The following is a 19,505-nucleotide window of genomic DNA, read 5'->3' on the forward strand; positions in this document are numbered from 1 at the left end:
AGGAAGAAATATTTTATTCCAATGTGCTAACAACTTAGCCAAGAGAATTATAAGTGTGATTAAGAATCTAACCAGAAGTAAGCAGAAAGTGTTCTGGTATAAGAGAGGTCAAGATATCTATTAACTGGGGGGCTGAAAGAATGGAGTGCTGGAGCACAAATACACTCACAGGTGAGGTGAATATTTTCTGGATTGCGACCATCTGTAAATGAAATTGTTCCCTTTCTCCAACATGCTCTGGAATAAACAACTCTTCAAAGCACTTCATATTTTAGAATAATAATTAAAAGAAAAACAGTCATTAGAACGGATTTGCCCTGCAAATATGTAACCTTGATTTAGTATAACCTACAGCACTTTCAACTTCCCGCTTCTGAGTATGCCTGTCCCTCCCCTTCCTCCTCTGCCCGACGTCGGGTCCCCTAGGAAGGTCAACTCTCTGAAAGGCCAGAGCCCTCGCTTTGTCCAAGCAATCTTAACACTACCGCGCACTTGCCATTAAGGCAGTATTTCTGCACCTCGTGGGCTTCAGGCGGACTCAAAAAAAAAAAAAAAAAGGACTAATTTGCTACTTAGAGCGCCGACTGTTTTTACCTGTAATCCTGTGGGTATCTCACTTCTGGCCCTCGCCTACCTAGCTCGTCCTCCCACGATTACAGAGCAAAGTCCAGGGCTTTGGGCAAGCGCTCTCTCCCGCCCTTCCTTCCTCTGGTAGAAGGAAACAAGCAGCAGATAGCGAGGCGAGCCCGGCGACTCAGGCGGGGCTGCAATGCCGCTCCCCCCGCAGGGCCCGGCCCGGGGGCAGCGGGGCGGAGCGCGCAGCCCCGCCCCGGGGGCGTGGCCTCCAGGCGCCCGCCTCGCCCCCACGCCGCCGGCCCCGGCTAGCGATTTCCACTCGCGCTCCGCAAGCCTCCACTTCGGTCTCTGGCTGGAGCCTGAGGACGCGGGGAGAGTCTGTGTGTAGGAGACTCCAGACTGTAGGCACTGCCATGGCCCCTGTGCTTAGCAAGGACGCGGCGGACATCGAGGTACCGACTGCGCGCCGGCTTGCCTGGGGCGGGAGGGGGGTCCAGCTGTTGGGGTTCAGGGAGGCCTCCGTGACCACCTCCGAGACCGGGAAAGAGTGCGTGGCGCGGGAAACTTTGACTCTGCGGCAGGGTCTGCGGGGAGGCCGCGGAGCAAGGAGCCAGAGCCCCGGTGGGGAGACTAGTCCCGAGACTGGAGGGGGTGCACTTTGGATCGGGACCTGGCTGTTTACCTCTGAGGGAGATTCGGGACCTGTCTCCAGGACCTGAATATCAATGACAAAAGAAGCACTAGAGTTTGAGAGGACGTGGACTCTGGAGGATAGGAGCGCCCCTTTCCCACCACTTCTTCTTGCCCTCCTCGCCCCCTTACCCCCGCCCATACCTCTGGGCTTTCCGGACACCTGTCTGCTGTCTTGGCCTCTCAGGAGCTGGATCCTGATTATTTGCAAAGGTGTAGTATGGAGATAAAGATCCAAGCGTCAGCTATAACAATCCGTGTTAATCTTACGAAATAATTGAACATAGGGGAGAATGAAACGCAGTGTTGAGAGCGTGAAACATGCAGTGACTTCGGAAAACAAACTATTACCTTCTTTCACAACGATTTTGGATTCCCTCTCATAAAAATGTCATCCTCCTGTGAATAAGGTCCTACTTGAAGTGATGTGGTCATTTCCTTTGGAGTTCTCCTTAGGACTTTTATGTCGGAGATGAGAATGACTTAATTATACATTGATTTTAGGCAAACAAGCCCAGAGTCAGCACTTCTGAGCTAAGATAAACTGCTTTGTTGTTTTGTTTGTTTCCTTTGAACTTCTTTGAGTTTCCTACTCTGGCAGAGTGTGTATATGCACATGCTTGTATATTTCCTTCAGGAATGACAATATTCTTCTTTTCTCAGCCCTTTCGATGGGTGAAGTAAGTTTATAACCACCTGTTTGCACAATAGTTGTCTTACCACGTTTTGATTCTGTCATCTATTGAAGGAACTTTGTGTTCTGTTTGGGGGATAGTAATAATGTTTTCTCCATACTCTGTATGTTGGTTAAAAAATCCATTTCAGCAGTAAGAGTCAAAGTGTATTATGTAGGCAACTCTAGCTGGTTTTCTTGTGCTTCTCTTGTCGACAGTTTACATTATCATATTAACCAGTATAATATATTTAACCCACTGTTTATTCATGTGTGTACAGGGTAAAATACATGTGATAACACAGTCCTTTTTTCGTCTTGGAGATTTTACCTTAACCAAAAGCTAAAAAATAACAAAGTCTAGACAAATACCAAATTTATTAGTGCCTTCAGGCCATACTGATTTCAGGGATAAGAGTTTGTGGGTGAGTGACTTTTGAATTTCAAAATAGTATGTTACCTGCTTCACTGATTTCTTTTCTTGTAACTCTCTTGCAATTGTCTTTGAATCTGCTCCATACAGCTTTACACCAAGGAAAAAGATGCCAGTTAAACATACTTTCCTATCTCGTTTCAAACAAGACTACTTAAGAAGTCTAAGCCTTTACACTTAGTCAACTCAATCTAACTTTAGTGTCGGTTAGTTCTTATACTCTAGAATACTGGTTTAATGGTATTCAAACTTTTCCAGCATTTTATGTATGTAGCTCATATACGCAACACACTTTAATCAGTAGCATTTTTCATCACACATAGTACCTTTTCTCCTCAAAGTAATACCCATGATTCATGAGCTAGAGTACCATGAAAGAGCGTGAAATTAATCATTAAAATATAATGCAGTGAGAAAAAATACATTAAGCCTAGAGCAATACAGTCAAGCATAGATGTCTCAGTTGATCCTGTTGACTTACTAAGGTTCATTTTTGTTTGAATAATCACAAAGAATTATGAAAGCTTAGTTTTCTATCAAATTAAATGCAGACACTAGACTTGCTTTCTTTGAATGCATTCATTAAAACTATTGTCCAGAGAGTATGGCCACTGCCTTAATCTCAAATACATAAACAAGTAATATTAAAAAAAATTCTTGGCATGAAACAATGTACATACATTCACTTGATACATTGTGAAAAGAACAGAAGGTGATGGTGACAACCCACCATCATAGTGATTTAATATTCCCTATGTGCTACTTACAGAACCTCAGGTTTCCATGAAGCAGCTAAGAAATATATTTGTTTCTGAGGAAAAAATTTAGTGAGGTATACGAAGTTGCCTGGTATGCTGCTCCATCATTTCTAGTGTCAATTCCATATCATATCAAAGTTTGAAAGGTTGGTAGAATCAGAAGTTCACCAAATTCCAAAGCTGGGATATCCTTGAGCTGGAAGCAATGTGTAGCAAGCATATATTACTGGCTATTCCATCCGAGGAGGCGATAAATCTGAGCCTATTTTCAAACAGAATATTATTATTGTAGTGATGGTAGAAATTTCATGAGGAGTCAGGTTTTTACCCCCAGAAACGTTAACGTAGTTTAGAGTAGGGCATCCAGAGTTAACTCCCTGGGGGTTAGGTAAAGCTCTACCCCTTTTTTGCTGTGTCATCTTAGGCTAGTTATCTGGAAAGTTTCCAGAGTCACCCTTGCATAATCTGTTAAGTAAGGAAAATAATAATCACAACATGTTGACATGTTTCCTTCTCCCTCCCACCCCCTCACACACACTTCAGGAAAAAGGACAAAGTTGATAAAAGTAACCATTTAGAAAAAAAAAATCAGGAAATTCACTGTCAGCATAATAGTTAGTATTCTGAAGTTCTCTCATGGAGCTCTGTACTCTAAAGAACTTTATGGTTTACTTTGTGGATATAGCTAACTTTTCTTAGTGCAGTGCTTTAACCCGAGGCCACCAGGGAGGGCCCACAGCTGACTTTTCTTAAGGGTGATTATTGAATACAAACTCTTCTAGGAAGTTTTCAGAGGAGGTGAATAGGGAAGGAGGTAACAGTCAGACATACGCCATTTTCTCTGACCTTGGCCTTATCTTCGCAGTCCTTCCTTTACTTTGAATTGATAACTGCTACGAAAGCAAAGAAGGAATGTTGGGAGAGTTCACTCTTACTCCCTTGACTGACATAGATAATTGTGAATGGACTATAAAGTTATAGCTAAAGGAAAAGAATTACAGCTGAAAATTCAGGACTTAAATATTTACAGCCAAGCTAAAATTGCTACCTACCACTACTATTGGTCCCACATTCACATGTCAGTGTCTATCTTTGAATTATCAGTTAATGGAAATTAAAGGGTTACAAACTAATTTCAAATTTATCTTGAATAAGAAGGAGGTTTTCAGTCCATTGACCACAAAATAACAATGTGTTTTGAGAAATACTGATACTTCATCTGAGAAGATAATAGATTTTTCTGTGTATTAATAATATAATAAAATGATGGACTTGGTCTATGGAAATTATATACAGGAAGTGAATTTTAAGTAGCACTTTGAGAAAAAAAAGACATGGGTTATAAATAGGTAAAGATGGCAGAAATACTTCTGAACAATCTTTACTATAATTGCTTTTCCCCTTGGGGAGGTTGGATGGTCATGAATCCAAAGGAGAGAATAAGGATTCAACTTTACAGAAGCTTGTGATTATTCATTTGCTAGTTTAAATTTATTTATTTTATTGAGTGAATTAATAACAACCCTTTCTTGTCTCCTCTCTTTTATTGATTGGCACCAGAGATTCATGGAAATGTGCTTTTGACTTGCAAAAGCTTTTAAAAGCTTTTTTATTTTTTTAACTTTTAACTGGTTTTGAAAGTTGTTAAAAATGTTCTCCGTACTTTAAAGCAGTTCAGTGGACTAAGTTTCACTTTAAAATATTTCTTCTTTTTAAAAAATTTAACTGGCAGTAGAAATGTGCCTGATTATGTGATTTGGAGAGTTACTTCATTGCAGTGATTACAGGAATATGATACCTAAAGACACTTAAGATACTACACATTTTTATAGTTAAGCATGGTGATAAATATTTCAGTACAGTTGTTTAAAAATTGTATCTCTTGCCCATGAATTCAGATGAGTCATTTTAGTAGTTTAATTAAAAACTCTGAGATTAATGACTAATGATGAGTCTATTACATTTAGATTGGATCTGCTTAATCTTAATCATAGCAGATAGTGTTACTGATTGCTTAATTGTAAAAATGTACTAGAATTCAAAGGCTGCCTTTTCACAATCTGTAAGAAAAATTCAGTTTTGGAAAGCTGAATGTTAACACTAAGGAACTAATAAAAATGCCAAGAAAAAATCTAAGGTCAAAATGATTAGATAATTGGATGATCTTTAAGGAATCATACCAAACTCTCTATAAAATAGGCAGCAACACAAAAGCTAAAAAACAGACATTCTGAGGAGATAAACATGGCTGGTCATTGTGGGAGAATTCTAACAATTAGCATAAGCTTAAGTTACAAAATTGGAAACACTGAAAGACAATGAGACTGACAAAGATTGTCATAAATATTATGACAAAGAAAATGTGATAAGAGATTTGATATAGTGCATGCTTCAGTGCAGCTAAACAGGAGAGTGAATAGTAGGATTGGCCAATTATTTTTCTGCCTTTTACTATATGGACACAATGACAAATATGTAGCAAAATCCTTTCATCCTTAAAACTATAAAGAAAATTCTAAATCATTTAATCCCTCCTTAATTAAAAATATTTAATAAGGCATTCTAAGATTATAAATTTATAATCAGGATTTTGATTTTTAGATATGATATGTTTACCTTCTGGACTTCATTTGCTCTTAATCCTCCGTATCAAGACAGAAGGTGGTTTTTGGCCTCAAATATCAATAATGTGGGTGTTCACAGATATCCTGGAGCCAATTATACTACTGAGATAACTCTTAATAGGATTATGCCTTTCCTGTGGTTTATAATTATTACTGGTTCCATTGCTTTTAATTAAAATGTAACACTAGTAGATATGAAACATCTGCATTTGCTCAACATACAACTTTTCTTTTAGAATGTGTAGCACGGTTATCTTTTATTGATGTTAAAGACTACTTTTGTATAAAGTTGTTTTGTATGTGACAAAATTAAATTTTATTTTATAGTTAGTAATATAAGAAACCAAAACATAGTAAAACAGACCTGGTTTCAATCCTGGCTCTGTTATTTTTTTATGTGATTTTGGTCAAATTCTTTCCTGGGCTGTCATTTCTTTCCTTTGTAATTTGCATTTAATCTTAATTACTTCATGCAATAGCTGTAAGCATTAATTGGAGTCATGTACACATAATGCTTCTGACAGCCTGTGACATAAAATATACACATTTTTAAATGGTAGTAGTTATTTTAAACATTAGGATTGCATATATCATGTATGTTATGTAAACGTCACCTGGCTAGAATTTTGTTCAATTCTAAGAATTAATTAATGGTATCAAGTTCTTAAAATAAGTGAAGGAGATTTAATGAAGTTAAAAGAATTATGGGGGAGGCTCATTATAGATTAAAAAATGAGAAAGTTACTATATCCTATTTATCTGTATTACTGATGAGATGGATGGGTTTCAGAAATTTAAGTCAAATTAAAACAACCCACTCTTCATTTTGCAAAGTAGTTTAAGCTTACATTTCTCTCAGCAAACCTATTTGCATCAGAGTTTTTTTTCTGGATTTTCTAAGCATCACTACATACTGTATTTGTTTACCAATATTTTAACCTCCTATGAATAAGGGCATTAGAAATCAACCTGATTTGAACCAGGAGAACATAATGGGTGCTTTTTCGAAGAGATGAGTCAGATAATAAACTTAAAAAAAAATTATTTTATAATAGTTTATTTTTTACATGTTTTTGTGCATTTTTCCATCTCAGTTGCAATACCCGTGGGCTTCCCATCACCAAGTCACCCATGTGCCATCACCATAGTCCAGTGCATTTCCCTCCCCCCATTGTTTTTGATCCCATTCCCCACTCTACCCCCACAAAATGTCTCTGGTATATAGCTGTTCATCATTATCATTATTTTCTCGCCTGTTCTATTATATTCCTGCTATGAGGAAACCATCTGGTATTTTTCCTTTTCTTTCTGGCTTATTTCACTAAGCATGATCTTTTCCAGTTCCATCCATGTTGCTGCAAAAGACTTGTGTTTCTTTTTTTTTGGTTGCTGAATAGTATTCCATTGTGTATATGCACATATTTTTAATCCAGTCATCCATTTTTGGGCATTTGGACTGTTTCTATGTCTTTCCAATTGTGAATAAAGCAGCAATAAATATGGGGGTGCAGGTATCTTTTTGAATCATTGTTTTTGTGTCTTTTGGGTAGAGACCTAGGAGTGGGATTGCTGGGTTGTAGGGAAGCTCCATTTTTAGCTGTTTGAGGAACCTCCAAACAGTTTTCCATAGTGGTTGTACTAGTTTGCATTCCCACCAGCAGTGCAGGAGAGCTCCCCTTTCTCCACATGCTCGCCAACATTTGTAGTTGCTAGTTGTTTGAAGATGTGCCATTCTCACTGGGGTGAGGTGGTATCTCAAGGTGGTTTTAATTTGCATCGTCCTTATTGCAAATGCTATGCTAGTTGGCTATCTGCATTTCCTCTTTGGAGAAGTGTCTTTTTAGCTCTTCTGCCCATTTTTGGATGGGGTTTTTTTATTTTTGTTGAGTTTTATCAGTTCTCCGTATATTTTTGTTATCAGTCCTTGATTACTAGTTTTGTGTGAGAAATTTTTTTTCCCAATCAGTGGGCTTTCTGTTTGTTTTTTGTAATGTCTCTTTTGCTGTACAGAAGCTCTTTAACTTGATGTAGTACCATCTATTTCTCCTTGCCTTCACTGTCGTTGCATTGAGTGCTCTATCTTTAAAGATGTCGCTGAAGTGTATGTCGTGTAGTATTTGGCCCATCTTTGCTTCCAGGTATTTTATGGTTTCCGTTCTTATGTCTAGGTCTTTAATCCACTTCGAGTTGATTTTTCTGTATGGTGTGAGGTGGTGATCTAGTTTCATTTTTTTGCAGGTAGCTTCCCAGCACCATTTGCTAAACAAACTTTCTTTGTTCCATTGTATCTTCTTTGCTCCTTCATCAAAGATTAGCTGTCCATAAACCTGTGGGTTTATATCTGGGTTTTCTATCTGAATCCACTGGTCTGTATGTCTGTTCTTGTTCCAGTACCATACAGTTTTGATTATTGTGGCTTTGTAGTATAGCTTGAAGCTTGGGATTGTAATGCCTCCATTCTCTTTCCTTCTAGTCATGAGAGTTTTGGGTATTTGAGGTCTTTTGTTGTTCCATATGAACTTCATCAATATTTTTTCTATTTCTTTGAAGAATGCCATTGAGACTTTTATTGGGATGGCGTTAAATCTGTATATCTGTATTTGGTAGGATGGCCATTTTGATGATGTTAATTCTCCCGATCCATGAACAGGGATGTCTTTCCATTTCATGATGTCTTCTTGAATTTTTTTTAACAGCGCTTTGTAATTTTCTTTGTAGAGGTCTTTTACCTCTTTTGTTAGGTTGACTCCCAGGTTTTTGATTCTTTTTGTTTTAATTGAAAAGGGGATGGGTTTTTTTTTTATTTCTGTTTCTTCTGATTGGTTGTTTGTGTATAGGAAGACCTCTGACTTTTGTGTGTTGATTTTATATCCTGCTACCTTGTAACTGCTACTCTTATAAATGCTTTTAATGTTTCTCATAAGTTTTGGAGACTTGTGTCATTGTTGTCATTCTTCAGGTATTTTTTAATTTCTTCTTTGATCTCCTCATTGATCCAACAGTCCTCTAGTAGTGTGGGTTTCAGTCTTCACATGGTAGATGGGTTTCTTGTCTTCTTCATATGGTTTATTTTTAGTTTGATTCCTTTATGGTCATAGAAAAATAGTTGGTATGATTTTGATCTTAGTGTACCTATTGGTATTTATCTTGTGACCCAGTATGTGGTCAATCCTAGAGAATGATCCATGTGGATTTGAGAAAAATGTGTACTCAGATTTTGGGGGGTGCAGTATTCTATGATGTCTGTTAGTGCCATGTTGTCCAGATCCTTGTTCAGAGCTTTAGTGTCTGTGCTTATTTTTTGTCTTGTTGATCTGCCCATTGTGGAGTGGCATGTTGAAGTCTCCTGCTATGTATGTATTTTATCTGATATACATTTTCATGGATGACAGTAGTTTCCTAATATATTTTGGTGCTCCTTCATTTGGTGCATATATGTTGATGATTGTTATGTCTTCTTGTTGTATTGTCCCCTTAATTATAATGTAATGGACTTCTGTGTCTCTTTTAACTTTTTTGAGTTTGAAGTCTATTTTATCTGATATAAGTATAGCTGTTCCTGCCTTCTTTTTTGGTCCATTTGCTTGTAGAGTTGTTTTCCATCCTTTTATTTTCAATCTGTTTTTATCTTTTGTAGTTAGGTGTGTTTCTTGCAGACAGTAGAATGTTGGGTTCTGTTTTTTGATACATCCTGCAACTCTGTTTCTTTTCATTGATGAGTTTAAGCCATTTGCATTCAGAGATAATATAATATATTGGCACCTACATTTGTCTTTTTGTCTTTTTATTCCTTGTTTTAGACTGTTCTTGTTCATTCTTTTGTTTGATTTGGTTTGAGGGCTTCTTGTAGTATTTTTTGGAGTGGGGGTTTACTCTTGACGAAATTGTGGAGTTTCTGTTTGTCTGAAAACATCCTTATTCTTTCTTCATAGAGGTAGGAGAGCTTCACAGGATAGAGTATTCTTGGTAGTCATTTAATTCTTTAGAGTTTGTTGAGTACGTCCTCCACTCTCTTCTTGCCCGTAGTGTTTCTTTGGAGAAGTCTGATGTCAGCTGATCAGTTTCCCTTTATAGGTCATTTGTTTATTACCTCTAGCCATTCTCATTATCTTTTCCTTGTCTTGTATTCTTGGTAGTTTTAGTATGATGTATCTTGCTGTATTTGTCCTGTCATCATGGTAGTTTGTGTTCTTCTTGCTTCTTGATTATCTACTTTCATCTCCTTCATATTAGGGAAGTTCTCTTCTATTATCTCTGTGAATATTTTCTCAATTCCTTGGCCTTTCTCTTCAACTTCTGGGATACTTATAATTCTGGTATTTCCTTTTCTAGTGATGTCAGATAGCTCTTCATTCCTTTTCCTTTTTTTCTTTCTTTTTCTTTTTTTAATTCTCTTTGTTTCTATATCTTTGAGGGTGCTGATTTCGTTCTTCCATTTCATCTGTTCTGTTTTCATGACTTTCCCCAGTATTCTTTATCTTCTCCAGTGGCCTTTTCATCTGCATTTCTTCTATTTCTTTTTTTAATGTCTCATTTTCTTTTTCAGGTCGTTGATTGCTTGCCTCATACCATTTTTTTTTCTTTTTCATTCCTTTCACTCATTTCCTTGTTTGCTTTCCTCATTTCATTTTTTTCCTTCTCATCTTCTTTTCGTTTGTTTATCATGATGATTCTGAATTCTCTATCTGCTAGGCTGAGCAGTTCTTCTGTTTCTTTGGTGGTTTCTGGTGCCTGATCTTTTTATGGTGAATTTTCCCCCTGTGGACTTGGTTGAATATTTGTTTGTCTTCTATTTCCTGTCATGTATTTTCTAATACTTTCTATTCATTGAGATATGGTGTTGCTAATATTGACCGCATTCTTTCTGGATGTTCTTTCTGGGATGGCAGAGGGACTTCCAGACACTTCAGTTGTGGAGGTTATTCTGAGTCTTGTTTTGTTTCAATATCTGCTGTTTTTACAGCCCCCACTGTATGGAGTTATATCTATCATCTCTGTCAGTTATAATCAGGGGTCTCTTGTGGTGTTCACCTTCTTCTGGTAACACATTGAGTCCTTGTCTCTAGAAGTTGCCTATTAATCTTTGTAGCCTTCTGCTGTTCCAGGTTCCCTCTATGCTTGGATGCAGCATGGGGGTTGGGGCTCATTAGAAGTGTTTCAGCTGGGCCTGTGGTTGAGCCAGTCACTAGTTTTGTTTATTTTCTGAGCACTGTGAACCTTGCAAGGCAGTGCCTTACTGGTTCACAAGTCTTCCAGTCACTGCTGTGCAGTGACACCTTGAGACCTAATTCTGCGCACCCCTCAATAATGCAGGCTATCAGTCCTCCCTCAAGACCTCCAGGGCTCTTTGCACCCACTCAGCAGTCTCTCCCTGAGCAATCTTTCCCTACTGCTTGGGGAGTATTAATGGGCCTGTTTTTGATTTAGCTTAACCTTCCCCCCGCCCCTTTTATCTCAGGGGCTTTGTAAATTTTCTGGCGCTGCCTTAGTGACTAATGGTGGGAACAAGCCTCTAGACCTGTGCTGTAGGGATGGGTGAGAGAGTTGCCCTACAGCTGCCCCAGTCACCAGATTTTCTTCCCCACCTCCCAGGCTCTATATGCCCACTTGCGCAGTCTTTTCCCACAGCTTGGGTTCCACTCACCTAGCGGAATGTGCAGGAAGCCTCCATCTGCAGCAGTAGAGCCTGGGTGCTCCCCCAATTGGAGCTGCAGGTTTTAGCTTATCCTGTCTGAGGCATTTCCCAGCAGGACACCTGGGCATTCTCTGGACGGAGCCCCCTATCGGAACTCCCCAATCGCCAATTCTCCCTCAGTTATCTTTCTTCTAGTGCATCCAGTGTGTTCTTATTTGGGTTGAAACTCGTAGCATTTGGGTCTATAGTCCATTTAAAGTACTATATGCCCGTGTAGGCTTGGATGTAGTGATTTTGGCTTCTTTACTCTGCTGCCATCTTGCCCGCTCCCCTTCAGATAATAAGCTTTTTATACTGGGTTATCATAATTTTACTTGTTGGAGTATTTCGGGTTGTGTAATAGCATTCATACTGTTCTCTCCCTCTATCATAATAATTAAAGAGACAATCTGCGTCCACACTTCCCAGGTGCTTGGAAATTGATATTATGAGTGCTTATGAATGTCCCCTTGAGGCACTCATGGCTGAGCCACTTGGAAGAAAAATCTCTTCATCAATAACGAAGCCCTGAGGCCTACTTCTCAGGGGAAGCACACAAAATTATACGTCAACTCCAGGCCTGATTTATCTGATAGTGCTCATGGATTGAGATCTGACTGTATTTCTTCCCACCCCTATATTTTATTACCCACCACCCCCATTTGGTTCCCCCACCTTTACTTTTTCCCCAAAACTTTATACTCCAGTGTTCAACTCATTTTAACTCAGGGTTGACTCATCCAAGTGCAACTTTTGTTTAATCTTTGTAAAGTCTTTTAAAATTGACACTAGCAACGTGTTAAAACTAACACTGTTAGATTGTCTGGTAGAAAGGCCATGAGAAAAATCTTCAACAAAACAACAGAAGATAATGATATACATTTACTAAAATACATTTTAATTTTCCATTAAAATAAAAATATTGTGATAGGGCACAGGCCTGGGAATATTTTTGTTTTACGTGTTGAATCCCAAGATTTCTGACCTTGTGGAAATCCTTCTATTACTTTGAACAGCTTTGTGATTCCTCGGTGAATATGCTATTGATCAGTCTTGTAAGAATGGCTTGTAATAGAAGATGTTAATGATGAAATTGTTTGAGAATGTGACCTGCTGAGTGATCATGTTAAGGAAATACAGAGGTGGTGCTGTCATAGCTAATTCACTTTACATGCTAGGTAGGAGAAAGTGTGCTATTTATGCACACTGTTTTTTTTTTTTTTTTACTTTTTTCATGCCTGTTTACTGCCTTTTATAATAAATAGGTGAGCATGAGCTAAATCTAATTTCTTCTGAACACACAGAAAAGATGCTGTCCTTCTATATGTGACTGGCGTTCTGTGAGTGTGATCCTATTTAATAAATTAATGTTTTGTGTCTATTGGAAAATGCAGTCTTTAACTGTTACAGTAATTAATATCAGAGATTCCAAAAAGAAGCTGGTACTAGGTCAGTTTCTCCAATGTGTATTGTCTGACAACTGTCAGTGAAAACCAGAATGCAAATGATAGCATCCCTAGCTGCACTAACTTTTGTATTACTGTTCTCTGACTCCTTACACCAAGGTGTGATGTCAAAGTGTTTGTGACTTTCATTCATACTCATTTCAGATACTCATTCATACTCTTTCAGATACTGGGAAGTGCAGATACTGGGAAGTGCTAGGTTAGGAAGCCTGAAATCCTGGGTAATTCAAAGAAGTTCAGTTCCCTTCATAAGAGGATTAAGCTATGTAGACTTTCACAGCAAAATGTTCTTTTTTATGGGTTAATTCCATTTTTTTTTCTGATTTAATTTTTAAAATTTTCTTGACCATTATAGATAGACACAGCATTATCCATAGGCACAGGACCAACAATAGCTATGCTGATTTGATTTTATGAATGAATTCCCCTCCACTTAAATAGATTTAATCATACATAATTTTCTATTTGCGTTCTTAGCCTATTGGAACTATTTCTTTATATTCTTCCTAACTTTTAAAATAGCTGAAAATCATGAGATTCCATAGAAGGATAGATAAAATTTATTCATGCCTCCCTTAATTATCAGACAGTTGCTATGATTTTAGTAGTAGTTGTTAAGAATAAGCCTAAAACTTTTATTTTTTACTTAAAATATTGTGTTCTAAGTACCTCTCAAATAAGAAATACAAGTAAGTAGACATATTTCATTGTAATAATTAGATACTAATAAATTATTACATGATACATAAGTTACAACAAAAGGAATGCTGTTTGGAATATAATCCACTAAAATTCACAGATTAATTCATAAATAGCAGCAAAATAAATACAATCAATTATGCTATTTATTGATAAAACATAACAGATCATTCATTTTTATTTTTATTTTATGAATGTATAGATTAGTTGAGAGTGTACTTGCTGAAACTGGAGTGCTGATATTTATATACTAGCCTGATCAAATAACTTTTAACCTTTTATTCCGTATTGCATTTTCTCACCTATAGAATATAATCTAAGAGACTTTAAGACAGTAGGAATAGGGATGTGTTCCAAGGATTGGTAGTCTAAATAAGATGTAAAAATTGTTGGAAGTGGGCGATTGTGAGAAGTGGAAATCGAACTGGTGTGTTTCAAACAAAATTTCTGGAAGTGGTGCAATAAATAAAATAAGCTCACAACTATACTCAAGGGTCATGTGACTGAGGTGGGAGGGGAGAAAACAAGTTGCTGTTGGTGAACTGGTTGAGGAAGAGGAAGATACTAAATGATCCAAGTAGCTATTGGAGCAGAAGTGGGAAGTGAAGAACAGAATTCAATGTTAGATTCTCACTGAGTTTGGGTAGAGGTGATGTCATGAACAAACAGCTGAAAGAAGACAGGAGCACAAAGTATTAAGTAGTTAAACGCAGAGAAAAGAGAATTTGAAAATATAAAAGACTGTCCTACTTCTTATTTTTTGGCATTGTGAAAGTTAAGCTAATTTCCCTATATACAGAATGAATCTTGTTTCTTTTCCTGTCTGTCTCATGGTGTTATTATTTGTAAAAAGTGAATTAAGAAAAATGCAGATGTAAGTTGATATTATTATAAAGTTTTATATATATATGTTTGTGTATATATATATATATATATATATATATATACACACACACACACACAGTCTTTTTTTGACAGAATTTTTTTTTCACAAACAAGTAGGTAACTTTAAAAGTATGCACTAAAATTTTTCTACACATATATATGTGTGTGTATGTATATTCCAAAGCTACAGTTACCAGCAAAATCTACTTTACTTTCACTCAGTTTTATAAGTGATTATTATATCACTGATAACAATCCTGGTACTATATGAAGTACTGTTGGAACTTACTAGAAAGATACATGTATCTCCTAAATGAATTTATGATGTCAGCATGGCAGTGAATCAAATTCACAAGACAGAAAGTGATTATAAATCAAGATAAAGTGAGAATGCTTGGGGATGGGTGGCTCCCTGGTGGTCTAGGGGTTAAGTCTCAGTGCTATCACCTGTGGGTCCTGAGATTGATCCCAAGCCAGGGAGCTGACCCACATGGCACAGCAGATTTCTCTTGCTTTGCCCACTGATTCCTCAGCAGTGTATTTCAGTAAATCCACCTCTTCTGCTCCCCACTCTGTCTCTGGTGAATCCTCTCACTTCTTTATCGGCCTAAACCCCAGATCATCTATGCAAAAAAAAAAAAATAAATAAAAATAAAATAAAATAATGAAATAAAAATTAAAAAATTCTGGGGGTTAATGATTCACAACAATGGCATCAGAATTAAAGTACTGTTACAATCTCCTCTCACTAAAACTAATCTCCCATAATTCAGAGTAGAAAACATGACTTAGGTATTTCCTGGGACAGGTGAGGAGAGCTGTTCTGGCTAAATGGGTCAGATGTAAGACAGGTGGTAAGTACAGGAGCTGGCAGAGTTAGAGTTAAGTGGCATGAAAGCGGGCTGGATACTCACACCTTTTTCTTTTACTGCTCTTTGCTTGAAAAGCATATTTCTATCCTTACAAAGATGCATCTGTTTTAGAAATAGTGAAACCAAGGGCATAGAAAGGTAAATAGTTTGATTAAAGTCAGGAGTGAATTGGAAACTAAAAACAAAGAATATGAGCCCTGTGTTACACTGCTGATTATTCAGACTTTAAAATACGTGAAATGAAAATGAGAGTCAAAGCAATACAGTAGTGGGATGTCTCTAAATTGTGTCCTCATTTCTCCCCACTGTATGCATTCACAAAATTTCTCCATAAGATGTTATATATCAGTTCTTCAAGGAGTCCTTCTCTTTTGTAAGTGAGGCAAGGTATGAATGGCTTCTAATCCACAAGCCAGATGGCTGGTGGAGGGAGCTGATGAGATATCATCAATCACTTCTCAACATGGTGTCAACCGACTAGCTTTGCCCTTTGCCAGTGTTCTTTGACCTCTGACAGGACAGATTCTTTATTTGTTGGGGGAATTAGGAAAAAGAAATAGGTCACATGGACTGCAAGACTGGAATTCATTTTGCGGTTCTGTATATTCTTTCTGTTTTCTGTTTAGTTTTATAAATTTAGACATATAAAATTTTGATTCTCTGGTCACCCTTGAGAGAAGAACATCTTTCTCCTATGTTCTGTTTTATAGCAATAATGATGCCATCATCAAGACAATCAGTTTGTATTTGAGGATTAAAGAAAAATGTAATTACAAAGGTATTACAGATATATTAGTTTAATCCTTGTCCTTTTGGCATCTTTAGTACTGTACACTTTTAAGTCAACCACGCTATAATGAAAAATACTATAGGTACATAGTGTGCAATTATAATTTGCAAACAATGTTCAAAACAAAGTAATTTGTCTAGTTCTCACTTAATCAGAAATTGAAATAAATCAAAAACATGTAATTAGTTTTTCAGTGTTAAATTAATATACCTCCATAAAAACTTATGGCTTAAAAATAATATTTGGGGGCCCTCCCTGGTGGTGCAGTGGGTAAGGACGCTGCACTGCAAGTTGGCTGCAGCCACTTCAGTGCGAGTTCGATCCCCAGCTCCCGAGGTGATACAAATAAATGGCTCAGCAGACCTCTCCTGATCTGCCCACTGCTCCCCTCAGCAGTGTACTTCGTCTGTCAACCTGTTCTGCTGCCCACTTTGGCTCTGGTGAATACTCTCACCACCCCTGCACCTCTGGCCTGTACCCAGTTCTGTATGCACAAAAAAATAAATCTTTCAAAAAATAACATTGGTTTTTTTAAGAACTTACTCTTTAAGTCAACTTTTCTATTGACTATTTTTATCCATTTTTTTGTTATTACTCAACTCAGGAATGCCTTTTTTTTAATGATTTATTTATTCATATGGAAATGGGGTACAGGCCAGAGATGTGGAGGGTGGGAGGGTGAGAGGATTCACCAGAGACAGAGAGGGGAGCAAAATAGACAGGTCGATGAAGTACAGTGCTGAGGGGAGCAGCGGGCGGGTCAGGAGAGGTCTGCCACGCCATGTGGTCACCTCCTGGGCAGGCGGGGATCGAACTCTTGCGGAAGTGGCTTTAGCTTCTCAGTGCTGTGCTTTAACCTGCTGTGCTACAAGGGAGGGCCAGGAATGCCTTTTAATAGCCAAAAGAACTACTTAGAATGGATATGGAACTTGGAGTTCTTTCCATTATTATTATAAGGGTCTTATCCTGATATTTATCATGACTGTTGTCCAGTGAGTCATGTGGAATAATTTCTGAACTATCCCATTGCATTAATAGCAGCTATAAATTAGTTTAATTTGTATCAGTTTAGTGAAAGCATTTTAAAAAATTAACAAATCAAATCAACAAAAGCTTCTAAAAAAAAGCAGCTATATCCTTTACCAGTCTTCCCAGTGACTTGCTGATAAACAATGATTTGGGAGGATGAGACCAGAAATTTGTAGTGTTTGCTGATTACCATGATTACCATGGGGTAAATGCATCCTAAATGGTAGATTCTAAGCCCTAAAAATTTGGAGTTGGGAAGAGATGTGAGCCATCAGCTCTCCAGTGTTCAAGAGCTGGGTCCACACATCAGTGACTTCTCTGTACCCCTCCCATTTCTTCCCAGCTTATTTTCAATAGTCAAACATTTTCAGTTATTTCTGTTTTTAATTTATTTACTACCCAGCTACCATATTTAGATTTTTTTGTTTGTTTTTGACCTTTTGCCTAGCAGTTTTTTAGAGATTTAGATTTTAAAAGGCAACCTAGAATTTTAAGTTTTAAAAACACTAGCTATTTGCTTCTGTGTGTCTGTCGTGTTCTTTAAACTATTTAAATGACCAAGTAATAGGTTTGAGAGTGAGAAATGCTATATTGCAAGATGACATGTTTTCCAAGGCATAATTTCAAAAGATATTGATTCTATATATATATTGATTTTATATGATTATATATATATATATATATATATATACATAATTGTATCTTAATAATAAAATTAAAAACCACAGGGCCTTCCTACAACCTTGCTTTTAGATATTGCTATTCAGGGGTAATATACTTACCTATTTTAAGATTTTGATTATGGCAAAAGTTCTGCTCTGAAACTGATCCTTCAATTTGGAGAAGTAGCATGGGTGTGTGTGTGTGCACACACACACTTTCTCTCTTTAGAAGTCATCCAATGCTTCACTCAGTTTTATATTTAGAAGGTTAAATTTCATCTTAATTAAAACTTTTCTTGATTTTTTCCAATTAAAAATGTGTATAGTATAATAAGTTTTAGAGTTGAGAAAATCTGAGTGCATTCTTTGTAATTTTGTTAAACAAATTGCATCTAGTTCCTTAATTTCACTTTTAATTTAATTTCACTTCATAATAAGCACTACAAGAGATTCATTAATCATTTAGCCTTTGGTTTCTTACATCCTAACAAGTGTGTAAGTAGCACAAGTGTTGCTCACAATAGATCCTGTTATATAATTATATGGCAGACTTGTTAATTTCCATCAGTTTTCTGTTAAGTCACATTCTTTTATGTACCAGCAAAATAACCTTAACTATAACCTCATATCTATCATCCTTGAGAAAAATATTTGACTAACATATTTGACTAAGTTTAAGGAAGAGTTAGAAAAAGTATATGCACCTATACAGTGATGAGAAGTGCGCTTTATCAAACACCTGGAAGTTAATACAGTTACTTAGATTGGAATGGAGAGTAATAGCTGATTGTTTCCTAGTGGTTTAAGAAAAAATCTAAAGGATAAATAGTTGTGCTTATTAGGCTCCTTTTACAAAATATTCTATGAATAAGATAATAAAGAAAGCTCACTAGGATCTGAATGCAACTAATTTGATAAAATTATTCCTCATTACACAGCAATGCAGTTCTGCTTAATATTCGTTTTTGATAGGATTCTGTAAAATGGCAGCTGAAGTATATGAAACTTTGTATGGAAAGTGATAGTGATAATTTACCCATCTCACATGAAGACTATTGCATTGGCAGTGGAAAACTTTTGATGCTCAAAGAATTTATTTTTAGTGTAGGGATCATATAATCTTTCTGTATACATAAAAGAATTCTAGCTTTATCCAATAAATTAGAAATGCTAAACCTTTTCTTTCTCCCACCCTCACCCACTGTGCATATTTTATTTTATTACATATATTTATTTATTTTATACAGTCCTGTTGTTTTACATCCTTATCAGTTTTTTGACAGCACAGAATTTCTGCCCCCAGTGGTGGTCACCTTAGCTCTGTCACACCAGTGTCCCCACAGTCCTCTACCATAGTTCATTGTGTTCTCCTTCCCCTTCCTGTGGTTCTCCCCTCCCCCTCTGTATTACCACCTTCTAGATGCCTCAACTCTATGCCAGCTTTCAGGATTGATTTTTAAGTTTTTCTTTGACCCTTTATTTCGTTTTTCTATATTCCATCTATTCATGAAACCATATGACATCTATTTTTCTCCTTCTGACTTATTTCACTCAGCCTAATCTCATTCATCTCCATCTATGTTGCTGCAAATGGTGTGAGTATCTTTTCTGATCACTGTATAGTAGTCCACTGTGTATATATATCACACTTCTTGACTCGCTCATCTGTTCTTT

At 37.0% G+C, this 19,505-nt stretch overlaps 1 protein-coding gene across 3 annotated transcripts in view; it reads left to right on the plus strand.

The window, feature by feature from the left end:
* Positions 1-877: 877 nt before the first annotated feature.
* The window catches only part of DPYD (dihydropyrimidine dehydrogenase), a 728,688-nt gene continuing 710,060 nt past the window's right edge, over positions 878-19,505 (plus strand). For all 3 annotated transcript variants that reach the window (XR_001145843.1, XM_004689753.2, XM_012730164.1), the window contains exon 1: positions 878-1,028. Coding sequence is in view for 2 of the 3 variants with exons in the window: in XM_004689753.2 (XP_004689810.2) it covers positions 990-1,028 (39 nt within the window). In the remaining variant the exon portion in view is untranslated. The remainder of the gene's footprint in view (positions 1,029-19,505) is intronic.

This window comes from Condylura cristata, unplaced genomic scaffold (assembly GCF_000260355.1).
Source record: "Condylura cristata isolate star-nosed mole 26May11 unplaced genomic scaffold, ConCri1.0 scaffold00026, whole genome shotgun sequence".
NCBI classification, from domain to species: Eukaryota; Metazoa; Chordata; class Mammalia; order Eulipotyphla; family Talpidae; genus Condylura; species Condylura cristata.